The sequence below is a fragment of the Leguminivora glycinivorella genome, chromosome 14, assembly GCF_023078275.1.
Source record: "Leguminivora glycinivorella isolate SPB_JAAS2020 chromosome 14, LegGlyc_1.1, whole genome shotgun sequence".
NCBI lineage: Eukaryota > Metazoa > Arthropoda > Insecta > Lepidoptera > Tortricidae > Leguminivora > Leguminivora glycinivorella.
This window is the reverse complement of record NC_062984.1, coordinates 3,488,318-3,508,708: the sequence shown is the minus strand read 5'-3', so window position 1 is coordinate 3,508,708 and position 20,391 is coordinate 3,488,318. Positions and strand designations below refer to the sequence as shown.

At 40.1% G+C, this 20,391-nt stretch overlaps 1 protein-coding gene across 1 annotated transcript in view; it reads left to right on the top strand.

Moving 5' to 3' along the window:
- The window catches only part of LOC125233494, a 58,294-nt gene that overhangs the window by 16,353 nt on the left and 21,550 nt on the right, over positions 1 to 20,391 (top strand). The window contains exons 6-15 of the mRNA XM_048139532.1: positions 4,499 to 4,701; positions 5,125 to 5,288; positions 6,463 to 6,600; positions 8,297 to 8,499; positions 9,310 to 9,445; positions 9,855 to 9,950; positions 10,940 to 11,155; positions 11,909 to 12,009; positions 12,767 to 12,935; positions 18,612 to 18,766. Of these exons, the coding sequence (XP_047995489.1) occupies positions 4,499 to 4,701; positions 5,125 to 5,288; positions 6,463 to 6,600; positions 8,297 to 8,499; positions 9,310 to 9,445; positions 9,855 to 9,950; positions 10,940 to 11,155; positions 11,909 to 12,009; positions 12,767 to 12,935; positions 18,612 to 18,766 (1,581 nt within the window). The remainder of the gene's footprint in view (positions 1 to 4,498; positions 4,702 to 5,124; positions 5,289 to 6,462; positions 6,601 to 8,296; positions 8,500 to 9,309; positions 9,446 to 9,854; positions 9,951 to 10,939; positions 11,156 to 11,908; positions 12,010 to 12,766; positions 12,936 to 18,611; positions 18,767 to 20,391) is intronic.

The window sequence follows — 20,391 nt, the reverse complement described above, 5'->3', positions numbered from 1 at the left end:
GGTTGTCAAACATATGCGTGTCTTTCCATGACTGAAAGGTACGGCTTCAAATGAAATAAGGACGTATCTACAATATTATCCATACTAATATTATAAATGGGAAAAGTGTGTGTGTCTGTTCGTTTGTCCGTCTTTTATGGCAAAACGGAGCGACGAATTGACGTGATTTTTAAGTGGAGATAGTTTTAGAGATGGAGAGTGACATAGGCTACTTACATAATGGCTTACTACATAATGGGGAATGCTCCGAGGAATGGTTTGGATTTTGGAACCCTGTAGCTTCCTACGCATCAACATCTCCATCTACCTACATCAAAAGATGGCTGGCTTTCCTTTAACAGTAAAGGAAGGAAGTTTCTCCAGAAGCTTCTTGCCTCGCACGGCTAAACCACACCTGTATATAATCAAGGGACAAAATGCCCATTCTCCTTTATGAAAGAGGCGCGTTCCTAGCACGCAGACTAAGCTCGGTAGGTCAAGTCATGCTTGTATGACTGAAATATGACAGGTCGACTGTTCGCGTTTTTGACAGACGGTAACCGTGAGGTAACGGAGGGTGGGAGGCACTTTCAGCGGGGAGCGGGAGCGGCCATACTTTACGATAGTACTCTTTATTATACTGTGGCTAAACTATGGAAAGAACTATCACCTGTGATGTTTCCGGACGGACACGACCTTCAAACCTTCAAGAAAAGAACGTACACTCTTAAAGGCCGGCATTGCACCTCCAACCTGGTGTTTCGGGTGGTTCACTATTATCTGGCAGAAACTTTTTACGCATATATTTGATTCGTATTGGCAGAAGTCAAGTTTGGCAGAAACACCTTACGCAGAATATGCTTTGGCACAAATCATTTCGCAAATTTTTGTAATACCGAATCGTCTGTTGTCTGTTGATGAGCATAATAGTCTTCTAGTCGAACAATACATTTGCAGATAATATTTGTGCATAATATTTAGGCGGCATAAAGTTGTAATTTGCTATTTGATAGCGAGTTGGATGTGTTGGGGATGCAAGATACCTAATACTCCTCCTCGCTTCGCTCGTCGTCGTACCTTTTGTACCACGACACATGTTTCTTTATAATGTTGTTTCTTTTTTTCTTTGGTTAGTTAAGTTAAGCGGTGTACTCACATTTCTTTTTTTCCTGTTTATGTTGTGTTGTGGATACGAATAAAGTTACTTATCTATCTATCTATCTACCTAACGGTGACTCTGGGGCAGTTTTTCTTTTCTGATAGCGAGTAATAATTCTGCTAATGTAATATTATGCTATAAGATTATTATGGTACATACAATTATGCTAAACCAAAGTCGACCAAAGTAATGTTCTGTAAAACAATATTCTGCCAAATGTATCTTATGCGTGGTAGTAATAATGCCAGTTGGCTGTAAAAATAAAGTTTTCTGCAAAATTACCATTCGACCGAAAGTGTTTCTGCGAAACATGTTATGCGAAGTGTTTTTCGGACTAAAATTATTCTGCCAGATGAGGGTAACCCGTTTCGGGTGCATGGGCGGCAGTGATCGCTTATACTATCGCATAAAGAAAATTCCAATATAAATTCGTCTTTATAACAGATGAAGTGTAAGGATCCTGTAGACGAGGAACGCCACGTAATCTTTGTATGATTAAAGCCAGTTCTATTCTGGCCTTCACCTCTTACGGACGATAGACTGTTATGTAATATAAACATACATTTAAATGCATATACTTTGTATTAGATTATGAGTGAGAGTGTCAATTTTAAAACTTTAGTACAACATTTTAGAACAAGTTTAGTGATTTTAAATAGGCTTTTGGAAGGACGAGAGCGAAATAATATACCTAAGTTTCGTCAGGACAGGTAAGTTTGTTTTGAGTTTCATCATATGACATAATATACTAACCGGATCTATTGGTACACTAGTGGTGCCCCTTTAAAATCGATTTGTAAGAAAATGGGACGATACTACGATATTGCTATTTATTGATTTCCACACTTTTTTGCCAGATAATTAATTATGGCTTAAGGCTAACTCTTAAATAACACACAAAAAAAATCTTACATCCAAGACATCCATCCACAATATCATAAATGGGAAAGTGTGTGTGTCTGTTTGTTTGTCCGTCTTTCACGGCAAAACGGAGCGACGAATTGACGTGATTTTTTAAGTGGAGATAGTTGAAGGGATGGAGAGTGACATAAGCTACTTTTTGTCTCTTTCTAACGCGAGCGAAGCCGCGGGCAAAAGCTAATAGTGTATAAAATACTTAATTTAACCTTTTCGGTAAACGGTAAAGTACTTACAATAAAACTAACTGTGTTTATAAACAAAGATGAATCAGCGTTGGGCTTGCTTTAAAAATCAATAACAGACGTTATCACAATGAAGATAAAGTTAATTTTTCACTGTATCTTCGTATTTGCGACCACGATCATATCAATTACATTCAAGGTTATCTTTATGTCATTTACAATGGCGAGAAGATTAGTCAAGTCTAACCTTTATTAACATGACAGTATGAGTCAAGCATGCGACAACGCGAATGGCACAACCTCTCCGTGTTGATGACAAAGTATGACAAGGTGTCAATCGCTTACATAAGCGTGTCGTGGCTAGCTCTCCCTCTTTTGTAGTGGCGCGACAGAGCCATACTGCGTTCCGATCGCCACGTGGCGTTAATGATTGTCACTTCGGCTAGGCTGACTGGTTCCAAAATTTGATAAAGTTAGATAACTATCGCAACTTCAAAACATGTTTGCCCGATGTTTTAATAGTGTCATTTACATAAATAATTTATAAGTATAGCTATATAAATATCTATCTTCTCATCTTAATTTATTATTAATATCCTCATATCATATACATATTATAGTACATATAAATCTCTCACACACTAACAGATACATATCCGTACATTCAAGCAAATACTCGTACGTACACGCAGCTCAGTGTGCAATGCCAAACACAATTATTAAAAATAAAATGTTATTTGTAAGCTTTTTGTACTTCCTTATGCAACTCGCTCTACAAATTGTATAGTTTTATAATATAGATTAAGGTACTAGTGCGATGAAACTGCGTCCTGTAACACAGGGTTTCTTAGCTCAGGACACAGGGTCGCGATTTTCTGTAATTGTTAATTTATATAATAAACTTTTTTCATTTTCATTTTTTTTTCATAAAACGTAACGAATAGTACATTGTGTAACAACGGGGAAGAACTTGAATTACTACCGAGAGTAAGTTAAATCGCGACTTCCCGAGTTTTCATCACACTGTTTTTCATCACACTTGCAATATAAAAATATGCAAAAAGATAAAAAAACTTGAATACGGTACTAGAAATTTCATAACTCCCTCGGGAGAACGATTTTTCTATAACTCACGCTCCGCTTGCGTGCAAAATCACATGTAGTGTGCGAGTGTGATGAAAAATAAGAGGAAGAGTTGTAACTCCTTAGTTGTAACATCAGTAAATGCAAGTCATTTGTAGTGATCTCGCGATATCCCCGCGTCAATCACGCGTCAACTAGCGTAAATTATCAGTACTGCTACTTGTCAATAGATGTCGCGACGAATAAAAAGCCTAATGTTCAACATTTTTTATCTAATATTAGATTATTATTAATCAGTACTCTGTTTTAAATTCCTTCTGCTTGTAATATTTATTTATTTATTTATTTATTTGAAAACATATTTCAATGACATTACAGATAAATCCAATGCGTCATGAAATAAAATAAAAAAAAACAGTAAATAAGAACATTAAAGAAAAACATTACAAAGAATTAAAGTATTATAACTAAACAATTGATTTGGGCGATGACGAAACAGCGTGGCTCCGAGGCGCCACGCGTTGGTTAATATATTATAAGTTGTAAACTGTTTTACTACATTATATTTACATTTTTGGCAGACACAACACTGTTGGCACCTAGTTAAGTGTCGAGTAGTGGTAATTTGCGCTTTTTGACGCGTGATTGACGCGTGAATGACGCTAGATGTCTCCTCTATGGTTTTAATGACTTTCCCACGCTCACTGTCCTATCCAAGTTTTAGTATTGAGGTGACATTTTAATAGTTATTTGTTTAACTAGGGGGCAAAGTTGTTGTTTAAACGCATGTGCCAATATTGATACCATGAGCGTAGCGAGTGGTTATAAAAGTGGAATCTTGAGCGTTGCGAGGGTTTCACCCCACGAAGGTTAAACAAACTTTGCCACCGAGTGAAACACAAAATTTTGTAAACTGTGAAACATCAAATTGAATCTTGTATTTAATATATATGATTCATTTCATTGTACTATGTATTCAATATATATGATTCAAAATCGTCATCTATAAATAAATTCTACCAGCCAGCTAAATACATCAAGTTAAAAGTATGAAATTACTTTCCACTCTTGTGGATAAAATGCAATTTTGCTTTCCTTTTTCGAATAGCAAAATAATTGATCTTTACCAGTTGGTATGGTAAAAAATATTTAGTATAAACTTTTAAATTTCCAGACAATGATACTCTACATATGGCTCGCCGCCATTTCAGCAGCCCTCTACCTCTACTGCCGGCAGGTTTACTCTAGGTTCAGGCAGTATGGCGTCCAGCATAAGCCCACCGTCCCACTGCTGGGCAACATGGCACCCATTGTGTTCAGGCGGAAACATCTGGTGGAGTTCTTTGCAGAATTGTATAGAGAGAATCCGAATGAAAGGTTTGTACTATTGGAAATGTATTTTTCACCTCAGCCATAGGGGAACGACCGTAACTTTCACCAGACGCTTAAAAGTCTCTCTAACTTACCCTAATTTCTTAAGCTACGGCCGGCGCAAATGGTTAGGAAATGATGATTGTCAAGTCCTTACATTATTTCCTAACACATATATAAAAGCCTTGAGAATGTAAGGAAAGTAAGTGTATTTAAAAAAACCTTGTAGCAAAAAAATGGTCCGCGGGCCGAAAAGGCTAGTCCCAAAGTTTCATTCTTGAGGAAGGTGTGGCTCTGGCTGTGGCGGCTCTGGGTTTTTAGTCCAAAATATCAACTTTGCTCACTTGTTGCACAAATAACTTTCACTATCTCAACTGGTAAAGGAAAGGCTGTCTCGATACTTGATGAGATTTGTTTTATTTCTTGCAGATTCGTGGGTAGATACGAGTTCACAAAACCCATAGTGATCGTGAAAGACATAGAACTGCTGAAGAGGATCGCTATCAAGGATTTCGAGTACTTTTTGGATCACGCCTTATCTGTCAATACTGATATCGACCCACTCTTTGGAAGGACTTTGTTTACATTGAAAGGTATATAATATAAATATGGTTTTTAATATAACTTTTACAACATTAATTATTAGAGTATAAAGATTGATGTTGTATTTGTTCCCTAGTTGAAAGAGTCTGTCAACTAGGGAACAAATAAAAATACCTATGTTTGAAATATTTCTTAATTTTTTCTTTTAAATGAGTAAGTAGTCACACTACTATTTGTTCCCGACTCGGCCACCGGTGTACTGGGTCGCCTTTTCTTTGGTGTACTTATGATATATATCTAAGCTTACTTGGCGACACTCAGAATAATAACGATTTTAAAATTACCTCGTAGTCAAAATTATCCAAAAGCAGTTTGAATCGGCCAAGTCACACAACATTAACTATAATAATAAAGAAATCGCAGTAAGCTTAGACTTGGCACAACTTTGTCTAATAGTATATTGTGCAACAAGGGAGGTAAGGGGGATTTTGTCAACGAGTGTTTATAACTCACAGCCGCAACAACAGCCGCAAGCTGGAGAGAGTTATAGACATGAGTTTACAAAATCCTTACCTCCTGAGTTACACAGAATATTTTTCATCACATTTGAGAAGAAAACACAGAGAAAAAAAAATCATAAGGCAAAACCTTCAATGAACGGCGGTGTTGTACAGCCCGGTGCTATGGCAACGTGATTAAGCGCAAATCGAGATGGCCGTCACAATTTCCTGCCAGATTGCAAATTATGACGATTTATCTACGAGAAATTTACAAAATAAATGTAAAATACACTGAAATAATTATTCGAAACATAAATAAAATTCATTTTTCATACCGTATAATATTTTTTATAGCTTAATAGTCAAATTTTAGCTGTGCAAAAAAATCCTTGGCTGATTGAAACATCCTTTGCCTGAAGTATTGTACGGATTGTATTCATTTTTAAAACTAAATACATTACTCCCTTGGGAATAAAATAGTACATTATTCTTCAGTACAAGTAGACGCAATGAGACTAATGAGACCTTTAAACAGCAAATGTGATGAAAATTTTATTACTTTTTAGAGATAAACAAGCCATCGAGACTTGGCTTGTTTTTTACAGAATGTTTTTGGTGGGATAAATCTTACACCAATAAACAAGCAGCTGAGGTCGTTTTCTCCAAGTAGTTATGAAACGCACATCACTAATACATAGTTTATAAATACCAAACCAACTTCCAGGTCAAGAATGGAAAGACATGCGGTCGATGTTGAGTCCAGCGTTCACCAGCTCCAAAATGCGCCACATGGTCCCTTTCATCGTGGAAGTAGGCGACCAGATGATGACGTCTTTGAAGAAACAGCTCAAAGAGAGTGGAAGTAAGTTTTTTTTAAATAGCGGATAGTCACTTTCTGGTAAAATATAGATAGATCACAGCACAGGTCGATGTTTAGTCTAGCATTCACGAGCTTGATAATGTTTAAAGTTTCATCGTAGTAGTTGGAGATCAAATAGTGTTAATTCTTAGAACAAATTAAATTAAATATAAATAAATAAATAAATAAATATTATAGGACATTCTTACACAGATTGACTGAGGCCCACGGTAAGCTCAAGAAGGCTTGTGTTGTGGGTACTCAGACAACGATATATATAATATATAAATACTTATATATATAGAAAACATCCATGACTCAGGAACAAATATCTGTGCTCATCACACAAATAAATGCCCTTACCGGGATTCGAACCCGGGACCGCGGCGCAGCAGGCAGGGTCACTACCGACTGCGCCAGACCGGTCGTCTTCTTACAAAATAATAATTATCTTCATACAAAATATTTCATTTGTATTTTTTATTTGTCTGTCTGTTTGTCTGTCTGTCTATGTGTGTGTCTGTCTGTGGCATCGTAGCACCCGAACGGATGTACCGATTTAGATTCATTTTTTTTTGTCTGATAGCTGAGTAGTCAGTGTTCTTAGCCATGTTTCATGAAAATCGGTCTACTATGTCGCATTCGGGGGTTTTTCAAAATTTTAATTTTGGAGTTGGTACACACACTACTATTTTAACTATAAACTGAAATCCAGCTCCAGCTTTGAACATTTATTTAAGTTTATAGATGATAGTGTCTTTAAAGAAACAGCTTAAAGATGGACATTTATGATTAAAATTTCCCCTGACCCAGAAGGCAGTTTGTGAAGTTTGTGTTTGAGGTACACCACATTTCTTTAACCGTCTTCTAAGCGACGATATTTACTAAGCACCAAGAATGCTATTCGTCGCTACGGTGGCTTCATTTCTTAAAGCAAAACCATAGCACTAACTAAACGCTGAAACGGTATCTTAAGCGCAACTCTTCATTTTGTAAAGTAATAATAATTAAGTATTTGTATGTGCACCGTGTGGTGACGGGTTAAGAATTTCACCACCCCCTTTCCTCCCGTGGGTGTCATAGAAGTCGACTGTGGGATATAGGTTAAATTATGGCGTAGGTGACCTGTCACTGCAATGTCACAATTTTGGATTTCATTCAATCCCTTTTTGCCAAGGGTGGCACTGAAACTTAGTAGTTCATGTGCTCTGTTTCCCCTTTATGGGACACAGGCGTGATTATATGTACATATGTATCTTATACTATTAAACGAGCAATTCTTGTATATTTATTTATTTATTTATATATACCGACGATCTCGGAAACCGCTCTAACGATTTCGCTGTAATTTGTTATGTGGGGGTTTTCGGGGGTGAAAAATCGATCTAGCGTAGCCTTAGATCCCGGAAAACGCGAATTTTCGAGTTTTTCTTTCGCGTTTGTAAACGTAAAATATGGTCCTTAATTTCGCCACGCGCGCATCGATTCCGCTTAGCTCAGTCGTATGAGGTCGGTCTAATGTACGCAGATAGATCGTAGGTGTCAGGGTTTCGAATCCCGGCCAGAAATTAAGTTTTTGTTTTTTGTCTTTTTTTTGTTTTTGTATTTATAAGAGTTTTTTTTATCTAAAGACGTGATATATTAAAATAGCACCATCGCCCAGATATTGTATAATTAGTATCTGTCTCTTCATATCCAGATGACCACATCGATGTGGACTGCCGAACCCTCGCCACCCGCTACGCCAACGATGTTATAGCGTCCTGTGCATTCGGCCTGCGGGTCGACTCCCATTCCGAGCCCAACAACGAGTTCTACAAGATGGGCTACGTGGCTTCCAACTTCACTTTCTGGCAGATGCTCAAGTTATTCGGCCATTCAGCGTTCCCAAGACTTATGAAGGTTCGAAAACGAAAGTATTTAAACAATCAGCGAAAGTATAAGTAGGGCATAGCGAGTGACATTCCGCTTGTGGTAGGGCACAGCACAGCGGATATCATCTCGCTCAAATCTAGAGCAGAGCCCAACTGGGGAAGTACTTTACAGAAGACCGCAGCCAAATAGCACTAGACCCTACTCATAGTGTTGTGTTCCTGCCGGTAAGGCTGCCAGAGCTCAACGAGGGTGCGGTGTGCTGGTGATGGAAGGATCTATGGAACTAATTTGTTCCGTCTATTGTCCTTTGAGTCGTCGGAACCCGAACCCTCCTTCGAACTTGTACACTCCTTTTTGCTATGTACTTAACACAGCAAAAAGGACTGTAGGTACAGGTTTCTAATGGGTTGGCAACGCGCATGTGACACTCTTCGAGTTGAAGCGTCCATAGGTTACGTGACCGCTTTCTACCAGGCGGACCGTATGCTTGTTTGCCACCGACGTAGTATTAAAAAAAAAACGATGGAATCAGGCGATATTTTACGGAAATCCTTGTTAGTCAAAATCTGACTGAGGCCAGATGCGATCTTGCACCGTCTACATCTCCTGAGGATGCCTCGTACAGAGGCAAAACACCAGGTTGTTATATTTATTTTTGCATGAACATTAATTGCATGTATGAAATAGTATACAAATAAGTATACTCGTAACGAGTTAACACTGATTGGTGATTGGCTAGCACGTTATCTATTCATGTATTTGCAAAGTAATCTTCTAGATTTTGATTAAAGTATTTCCTAATTAGTCTTCTATACGTATTATTTTCTTCTTATTCAGAAATTCGGCCTGGCCGTTTTTTCGGACGCCACTTGCGCTTTCTTCAACCACCTGGTCATGGACACTATGAGGGACCGCGAAGAACAAGGCATCGTACGACCAGATATGATCCATCTCCTCATGGAAGCCAAGAAAGGTCACTACCCTACACCTAACCTATGGAACCCCCTATACCGCTAGAGAGAAAAAGTACATAAACACCTTAGCAAACCTAACTCATCGAGAGAAACCCAATACATCACAACACTGAGTAGGGTTTATGTAGTTAGTATAGAATAATTTTGTAGTGTGAGTGCCATTCTTCACCACCACCAGTAGTTAGCTTAACCAGTAATGTACACACAATAAACCTGTATTTACAACCATCGACTTGTGATTTAGTCCCCAGCCCCACATCACATAATCAATTTGGCTGCCGTTCCGAATCCGTTATGGGTGTGGTACACCACACCACATACATATAACCAGATGACACAGTGGCCATTCATAGTACCTCTACAAGCAGTGTGAATGAATGAAGACCTTTAATTTGGTTTTATCGACAGGTCGACTTACACACGACGAGAATTCTGGTCATGACGCTGACGCTGGATTCGCGACCGTCGAAGAATCTGAAGTTGGAAAGAAATCTGTAAATCGAGGTATTATTGCACTGTAAAACCATTTATCAGTTAGATTTTTTAAAATTAAATATTAGCAAAATTTTAAATAAGAAAGAGTAAAAACATGAAACTCTGAAAAGCCTTCTAGATCCATTCCCTGTGAAAGGATACTCATTAGCTATGTCAGCCATACTCTAAGTGTGCTCCGCGGATCCCTAGGGCTCCGCAAAGCCTCTCTGGGGGCTCCGTGTGAATTTTGGGTACCTGATATGCAACTTCAACTCTCTTCCATAAAACCAAATATTCACCAATTGTTAAAAAAAAAACAGTTTCAGGTTTCAGGTAATACCTCACATTAGAATCTAATTCTTGACGCCATTTCCGCAACTTTTTGTAGTTTCTCATAATGATATGTAATGTGATAATGATATGTATGTACGGTCCCGGGTTCGAATCCCGGTAAGGGCATTTATTTGTGTGATGAGCACAGATATTTGTTCCTGAGTCATGGATGTTTTCTATGTATATAAGTATTTATATATTATATATATCGTTGTCTGAGTACCCACAACACAAGCCTTCTTGAGCTTACCGTGGGCCTCAGTCAGTCTGTGTAAGAATGTCCTATAATATTTATTATTATTATTTATTATTATTATATGTATCAATAACATATACTAAACATAATACTGCCGAAATTTTTTTTTATCTGAAAGTTGAATTTTTAGGTTTGTATGAGATTTTCAAAATTTCAACCCTAATGCGGAGGCAGAAGATGTTGATTTAAAAAGCCGAAAATGTGCACAAAGGCTTCATAGACTAAGGGGCATTGATTGATAACTATTAGGTTTGCTAATTCCAGAAAAGTGTTTTTTCGCTCGACCCTACTATGCACTGTGATTACACATTTTACTTCGGCACTAACTCTCTATAATACTCGATCCTCTTTGATAACTCGAAAGCGATATAAATGGGATATAAATCCCACCTTATCTAACCAACGTTAATCGCTATCAAATTGTTTTAAGCCTGGTCAGACACAGACCTGACCGCTCAAGCAGTCATCTTCTTCCTGGCTGGTTTCGAGACCGTCTCCACAGCCATGACCTTCCTGATGTACGAGCTGGCTCTCAACCCTGAGGTTCAGGAGAAGCTGGCGAAGGAAATCAGGGAGCAGGAGAAGAGTGGCAAGTTCGATTATGGGGCTGTGCAGAGGATGAGTTACATGGATATGGTGGTTTCGGGTAAGCTCTAAGATTTTTAAACAGTAATTTTTGCTGTTATTTAATACGTTGTTAGTAAGACTGACAGATGGTTGACGCTTGCGGTATTTCCGGACCGATATGACCTTCAAGAAAAGAGCGTACGAGTACATCTATCTTAAAGACCACTCCTCCAACACTTCTGATGTTTCGGGTGTCCATAGCTTACCATCTGGCGACCTATCTGCTCATTTTCCTCCTATCACATAAAAAATTCTGTTTGTAAGGACGACCGTCATAAGGCAAGAACACACGTATTTTATATATGGGCTGTGTCTAATTGTAGACCGAGAGAGTCTGTCGTAGTGACAATCAATATAACGCCAAATTTTTTACTTATTATGCCACTGATCCGAGCTGTGCTTTGGTGAGCACATACACCAATTCATTCAATTACAACTGCTATAAATCTATTTTAAAAGTCACCTTTATTACATGCATACACACATACATACATACATACATACATAAAATCACGCCTGTATCCCATAAAGGGGTAGGCAGAGCACAGGAACTACTAAGTTTCAGTGCCACTCTTGGCAAAAAGGGGTTGAAAGAAATCCAAATTGTGACATTGCAGTGACAGGTTGCCAGCCTCTCGTCTACGCCACAATTTAACCCATATTCCACAGTCGACTTCTACGACACCCACGGGAAGAAAGCGGGTGGTGAAATTCTTAACCCGTCACCAACTCCCGTCGGCACCTTTATTATTTTGTGTTTCCTTCATTTTAGAATCATTGCGGCGCTGGCCCGCAGCAATAGCGACTGACAGACTTTGTATCAAGGATTACAATTTGGGAAAACCAAACGAACGAGCGACAACCGATTACATTGTAAGTTGTCTCCGAATCTTCTGGACTCTTATTTAACACCTAGTAGTCGCCATTGCAAGAGGAACAAATATTTTATCCACCTAATCAATCAAGATATACATGGTTCTCCCACTTTAAAACAAAAATACATAGATTATAAATTGAAATAGATATGGCGGGCGGGTGGTCTAGTGGTAATGACGTTAGCCGCGTAAGCTGAAGACCCGGGTTCGATTCCCGGCTCGGTCACCAGTGGGCCTTGTCGTTTTTTTCTTTCGTGTTCATCTATTTTAATTTATAATTTATATGTATATAGTGTGACTGTGCACTTCAAAAAGAAAAAATCAAAAAATATTCAATAAAATAATTTGGTTTGTTCCCTAGTTGTGAAAAATACATACAATAATTTTCACAAGTTGAAGGAGGCAGTCAGAAATCTAAAACGAAGAAACATTTCACTCCCAATTTCATCTCGATTTCAATCATAATTTAATAGAAAAAAAATAAGTTATCTAACTAACTAACTAAGGGTCACTTGCACCACCGAAAATGGAGGGTTAACCCAAGGTTAACCCACCATTTTATATGGAATTTGACAGTTGAGGTAGGCGAGCTGACAGCCCACGAACCTTGAGTTAAGCGGGTTGTGCAAGTGGCCCTAACTAATATGGCTCTGCTATCCAAAGAGAACCTTAGCCTCCAAAACGAGAGCACGCCACTTAACCTTATAAAAGTTATCGATTTATAGAAAATGAAAACTAACAACTTGAATTTTCAGATGAAGGCTGGTGAAAGCCTTAACATTCCAATAACGGCATTACACCACGATCCTCAATACTTCCCGGATCCTTTGAAGTTTGATCCAGAGCGGTTCTCCGAAGAGAATAAGCACAAAATCAAACCTGCGACGTACATGCCATTTGGAGCGGGACCTCGAAACTGCATTGGTAAGAGTTAAGACTGATTGCTTGCGTTATCCCGGCATTTGCCGCGGCTCATGGTACCCTGGGGTCCACTTTGACGTATACCAAGATTTGGCGTAGGCGCTAGTTTTTACTAAAGCAACTTTACTACCATCTGATTTTCCAACCCGATGGGTAACTGAGCATTTCTTTTTTTTTTGCCACTTTTATGAAGTGTGATATTTTTGAAAATTTCTACTCAGAATTACTAGCCTTTTCAATCCTAGTAGTTAAAAAAATTGTCCCATACATTTTTTTCTTATTTTGTTACCATTTTCCGTACATGTTGTATGGGGTAACAAAAGAGGAAAGTAAAAATAATGTATGGAAACTCTGGGACACTTTTTGTCTCCCAGTGAGATTGAAAGTACTCGTGATTCTGAGTACAATTGACCTAAAATTCCCTAAAACAATAAAAAAAAATTATTGGCAAAAAAAAAGAAATGCTCAACTAAACCTTATTGGGAGTTAGTGCAGTTTCCAGTTTACAGTACAGTGCAGTAACCAAAAGATCTGTTATGTTATCAAAAGGCGATGGTTCAGCTATGATCTCTCATTATACTGTGTCATATCAAAAAAAAATAATATGTTTTCCTTCACCGAAAACCGACTGGCCAAATAATAAATATCAAATGACATTTCGATCATAACTTCCGAAAAAGTCATTGGTACGAGCCGGGGTTCGAACCCGTGACCTTCGGAGTGAAATTGCATTGGTAAGATATATTCACTCATAAAGGACAAATCGAAACAACTAGTCCATACTAATATTATAAATGGGAAAGTGTGTGTGTCTTTTTGTCCGTCTTTCACGGCTAAACGGAGCTACGAATTGACATGATTTTTTAAGTGGAGATAGTCGAAGGGATGGAGAGTGACATAGGCTATGTTTATGAACGGACAAGAGGGGGCAAAATAAAAAAAAATATGTCAAGGTGGTCCAAGACATGCACTAACCTTCTCTCCGGGAGTCAGGAACTGCAGGCAGGATTGGCTGGGGCCCACAATTCACCAAGGAAGCACAACCGCTCTCGCACATGTCTTTTAACAGTCTGTCAGGTGTCAACAACTAGTTAGAGGGCCGTGCGGGCGGGGCGAGGCGCGAGGGGGGAGAAACATATCTTTTAAATATATATGGTTAGGTAGGTAGAATTATAGGTAGAATTTTGAACAGGCTACTTTTTGTCTCTTTCTAACGCGAGCGAAGCCGCGGGCAAAAGCTAGTACAATATAAATTATCAAGATCTCATCAACAGGAAAATGAGCTGTGCAAAACCTATACTTACCTACCTATGTATGGCGTGTACAGTTTGTGTCACCCATGATGATGTACAGATTTTTCAGACGCATCATTTAATTTAACAAGGCATTTAACATTAAGGGCCAGTTGCATCAACCACATTTTGACAGACACATCATCGTCACGCAGCAGATGTCTGTCGAACTTCCCATAGAATAAAATTTAACGAACGCTTTGACGATGACAGACGGTATGATGCAACCGGCCCTAACACTCGCGTCGTAACGAATGACACCTCCTGTAATAAAAATAATAATTGGGATTTAAGTTTTATAGATCTTACATGCATTTTAAAACAAACTAAGTATGATAATTTGACATAACCTAACCACAAAATTAAAATTTTGAAAAAACCCCCGACCACGACATAGTTTACCAATTTTCATAAAACATGGCTAAGAACACTCCCGACTAACTCAGCTTTCAAACAAAAAAAAAACAAAATCGAAATCGGATCATCCGTTCGGGAGCTACGATGCAGACACACACACAGACAGACAAACAGACAGACACGTCAAACTTATAATACCCCGTCGTTTTTACGTCGGGGGTTAAAAATAGTGTACAAAGAAATAAATAATAGATTTATCAAAGACCAATAAAAAATAGTTTCTATAAGACTAAAAACTAACTTAAAAATACTACTAACATTTTACTTAGGGCCACTTGCAACACCCGCTTAATTTGAGTTAAGTTAGTGGGCTGTCAACTGTCAAATTCCATATAAAACGGTGGGTTAACCTCGGGTTAACCCTCCATTTTCGGTGGTGCAAGTCACCCTTAGCATACTAAAACTAAACCCTTAGCAAAACTCGTCCCGGGTCCTTTCAGACGCAAAGGTGCCCATCACACTCGATGTGTTCCCACGCTGGATTGCGATAGACAGGCTCTAATCTGAATCAGAAAAGACCCGGATTGTCATGGCCTCAGAAACGAGTTAGGTTGCTACTTCTACCTACAAACACTTCCCCATTTTCCTCTTAGAATATAAACACTTAAGAGGCTACAGGAGCGAAAATGCCAAAATGGATATGAGCCCCCCTTTCAATTTGGGAATTTTAGTTAAATATACTAGTAATTAATTGAAATACGGTTGTACTCACGTTATTATATCGCTATTGCTGCGACATGTTTCGGGCCAATTCGGAGGCCCCTCTTCAGGCGTATAGGAGTTCACGCGACGGCTAGACTCCGCAAACTGAACGCGCCGCTCGCCGCTCCGCCCGCTGCGCGCGCGCTGATAGGACGGGGAAGGGGGGCGCAGAGCAGTCTGCTGCTGTAGTTGTTGTGTAGAGTTCTGGTAGCGCGGCTGTGTCGACCGATGGAGGTAAGCACACTGCACTCACTGTGTCCACACGATTGTCAAAACACATTTTCCGCTTCACATTAGGTATTACCGGTTTCCATGCTGGTGGCAACAGCCAGCCTCCGTCCCGATTGAAATTAGGGCGGCGTCCGATTTCAATGGCCTCGAGAACTTTGCGTGGTACAAAACATTTCTCCCGTACCAACAACCTTGCTCTATCGAAGCGTATAAAATGGGACGCGCCGGTATCGTACGCGTGCTCTGCCACTGCGGAATTCCTGGTGTCCATGTTCTTCACGCTTCGTATGTGTTCCGACAACCTCGCGGAGACATTCCTTCCAGTCTCGCCGACATACGCTCTACCACAGTCACAAGGTATCTCGTATACCCCCGGGCTACCCAGTGGGTCCTTATCTTTAGGAGAGCGCAGCACCTGCCTTACCTTTGTGTGGGGGCGGAAAATTGTCCTCATGCTAAACCTACGGCGTAATAGGCGTCCAATGGTATCCGTTACCCCTTTAATGAAAGGCAAGAAAACAGGCGCTCTCTCGACCGTATGTGTTCGCCGTAACGTGCTCGCACTTGCCGCCCGCTGACTCTGTCTCCAACTGTACCCATTCTTCTCTAACACCTGCCTTACATGCTGCAGCTCGCCTTGCACGTACTGCGGGTCACAGAGCCGTAAAGCCCTGTTGATGAGAGCGCGTGGCACCGAAGACAAATGCGCAGGGTGATGGTGCGAGTCAGCTTGCAGGTACCTGTCGGTGTGTGTAGCCTTTCTATGCACCTTATGAGTCAAAAGGCCACGTTCGTCCCGCTGCACTAAGACATCCAGAAAAGGTAGAGCCCCATTACACTCTTTCTCTATAGTGAACGTAATCTTGGGATGCTGCGCGTTCAGGTGGGCAAGTAACGGGTCTAGATCTCTGCCTGTCACTACAGCAAACACGTCGTCGACATATCGCCACCATAGCCTAGGCTTATGTGGGCAGCTCTCCAACGCTCTCTGCTCAAATTTTTCCATAAAAAGGTTAGCCACCACTGGAGCTATCGGAGAACCCATTGCGACTCCTTCTATCTGCAAGTAGTATTCACCCCGCCACACAAAATATCCACTAGTGAGGCAAAACTCTATCATCTTCATGTACTCGGTGAGAGAGTCGTCGTGTTCGGCCATTCGTTTTATCAACTCTATAGTTTCCGCTACCGGTACATTAGTAAATAAGGAGGTTACATCAAAGCTCACCATTACCTCATCTTCCTGCAACATAACTCCCAAATGTTGCCACCAGCATGGAAACCGGTAATACCTAATGTGAAGCGGAAAATGTGTTTTGACAATCGTGTGGACACAGTGAGTGCAGTGTGCTTACCTCCATCGGTCGACACAGCCGCGCTACCAGAACTCTACACAACAACTACAGCAGCAGACTGCTCTGCGCCCCCCTCCCCCGTCCTATCAGCGCGCGCGCAGCGGGCGGAGCGGCGAGCGGCGCGTTCAGTTTGCGGAGTCTAGCCGTCGCGTGAACTCCTATACGCCTGAAGAGGGGCCTCCGAATTGGCCCGAAACATGTCGCAGCAATAGCGATATAATAACGTGAGTACAACCGTATTTCAATTAATTATTTGAATATGTCTCACGGAAGTTTAACGTGTAAAATATACTAGTGTTATTAACTAACGAAAAAAATGTTCCTACAGAACAACTCAGTTAAAAGATATTGCGAAAAAATCTTTAAAATCGAGGTTCCGCTCTCGACTGTTTCCTCCTTCAAAACTTAATCAATCGTAACGAAATTTGAGAATCTGAATAACAATTAAATCTGTGTCGGATCGTTTTTTCAATTCAATTCAATTCAATAATTTTTATTTCGGAAAAAATCCATAGTGTTAGTGTACATTCCCTTAAGCCTATGTTAGTTACATTTACATATTATTTATTACATCTAAAAAAAAACTATAACAAATTATACACTTGGCCTCTGGATTCCATATGTACACCATCCCAGTGTCTCCAGATAGCACAAGCAGGCGATTCCAACACTAGGCGCACAAGGCTGTTGGAGCTGTCTCGCACGCGACGCATCAGGGAGGCAGTTCTTTTGCGTATTATAGCACCGAAACTGTCAGTGCGGGCCTCAGCGAACATGCCTGACGCACTGCAATAACGAGTGGCATCCTGAACCCATTGTTGTACTGGATACGCAGGACACTGAGGGCCTTTTTAGTATAATTTGTCCACAGGCTACACGTATAAAAGGATTGGCAAAATGCTTTAAATAGCGTTATTTTGACATTCCCATTACACCGCGCAAACCTGCGGGACAGCATATTACAACGTACCGCTAATGCCCTGCGTTCCCTCTCTATATCTGTGTCGTCCTGAAGAGTATCAGTCACCCAGTGTCCGAGATACTTAAAACGCGTCACCCTTTTAAGAGCGGTACCACACAGGCTGACTGGTGGTAGTTCATCAAAGGCCTTGTTGCCTGTTTTAAAAACTAGTAGCTCGCACTTACTTGTATTGTATCTCAGACCATGTGCGACTGCATTCTCCTCACAGATCTCCAAAAGCTTCACTAACGCACCGACTGACGGACACAGCAGCACCATATCGTCCGCATAACTAATGTTGTTCACCGTGGTTCCACCTACTGAACATCCGATATTAGTGCTGCTGAGTCCGGCAATCAGCTCATCCATATACAGGTTGAATAAGCGTGGCGAGGAGAGCCCGCCCTGCCTCACCCCGCAATCCAACCTATACACACTACAGTTTTTTGGCTTATTGTTATCAATTTTGAATACCACACCTTTTTTTGCGCCATAGTCAATAAAGTCGTTTTGGGAAATTTTTGATGGGCTCTTGCGTCTTTAAAATTAAGAATATAAAAAAAATCAAAACGGTCCGACACAGATAAAAATTATAATAATCTGTGTTGAAAAAATCATTGCTCTATCGTCAAAAACTAGGGAGGAAATAGTCGAGAGCGTTTGTATGGAGAATTGACCCCTCCTGTATCGTCTTAAATATAAACAGGAATTACTGTTCCAGGTTCCCGTTTTGCCCTATGCGAGATGAAAGTGATGATCTACCAGCTCTTGCTGCACATGGAACTGTCTCCTTGCGAGCGAACACCCATCCCAGCCCAGCTCACTACAGATACCTTCAACTTGAGGCTGAAGGGTGGCCATTACTTGCGGATGATACCTAGGATATAAAACTTTACATACAGATACTAAGTGTAACGGCCTGGCCACGACATTGGTCTAAGCGCGACAGCGGGGAGCGGCAGCGGTGCGAATGACAAGTTCCCATCTGTGTCTCGCTCTAATGTATGGCCGCCGCTCACCGCTGTCGCGCTTAGACCAATGTCGTGGCTGGGCCGTTAGACCTGAGTGCACGATCATATTAGGCGTGTTAAATTGACATCTATTGTGAAAATTGTAATTTAATTTTAAGTATTGTTGTATTAATTCATTACTTCCATTGACATAGCATTTTTGAAAATTTGTAACTTAATAAGTTAGTTTTCCTTTTAGTAACCCGTGGAGCGACCTTCCGCCAAAATTCAAAATGGCCGTAAGTGCCCAGCGAAATTTAGTTTTCCTTTTAGTTTAAATATGCATGTGTTTAGCTTGATAATCGCACTAGACAATTTTGTACCGATACCTGCATAGTGGGTAAAACATAGAGTAGCGCTGACATCAATGTATTCTCGTATCACCATTTCTGTAAACTACGTTTAACAAAGTAAAGAATTGATTGATTGCATGTCAAACTATTGAAGCTTAAAAAAGTGTGCTGAGTCGACGCTACATAGCGATAGCGGGCATGCGGGCGAATCCGCCCCGCCGCGTTGATACTCTAGGGATCCCAGCGCACACAGGATCTTTTTACAGAAATCGTGAAGCGTCTGCTTGGCGTAACTGGGTACGTAGCCAAATGGCACAAACGCTCACGAAACGAAACACTCATAGATATCTATCTCTATTGCTCGTGCGTATTAGCGCGATAGAGCCAGACTACCGTTCGCGGCGTTTCGTTTTCGTTTCGCGTCGCAGAAATGCCATTCGGCTGCGGCACCTGGTGACCAAAGAGCTGGCGACTTCCTCGCACAACAAACATATCCAGCATCCTTGGTATCTTTCGAGGGCCTGTTTTAGATATGTATGTTAAGTTTTATGAATCTGGCATAATCTGGCACAGACGCCAGGCCAATTTTCCACCTAATCCGTCCATTTCATCTAGACAGTTTTGCTTGAATTTTAGGTGAAGGGAACCATTGCAAGGACCTAGTTAATGGAACTAGACTAATAATAGTACATATTATTAACTTCACTTAATCGCGTAAAACTTACGTTTATATATAACCCGACGTTTCGGACATGACATTACGTCCGTGGTCACGGGTAGACGGGTAGTGAAGATCGTGTTAGTTTAAATCAGTATAATAATAGTATTTCTCATTGGTTTAGGAAATAATGTAGTAAAATATGCTACATTTAATTTTTAAGCTAGGATTTGTTTGTGATATTAGATGGTGTTATATTTGATATGATTATGATATCATTGTTAAAATAAGTAAATAAATGCTGAATTTGATGTGCATGTTTTATTTTGTCACCAATGTCACCATAACACTCCTTTATAAAATGTAAGTCTTATTGTATCTAGAGCTAATTTCTGGGGTACATTAATGTTCGCATCGGGCAGAATGTCACGTGTTTCTGTTAGTTCAGATCATTTAATCTACAAATGGAATAACTTGTAGTTAACATAAAACATAAATATTTACATCAAAGATATACATATGCAAATGACCGCAAGAATG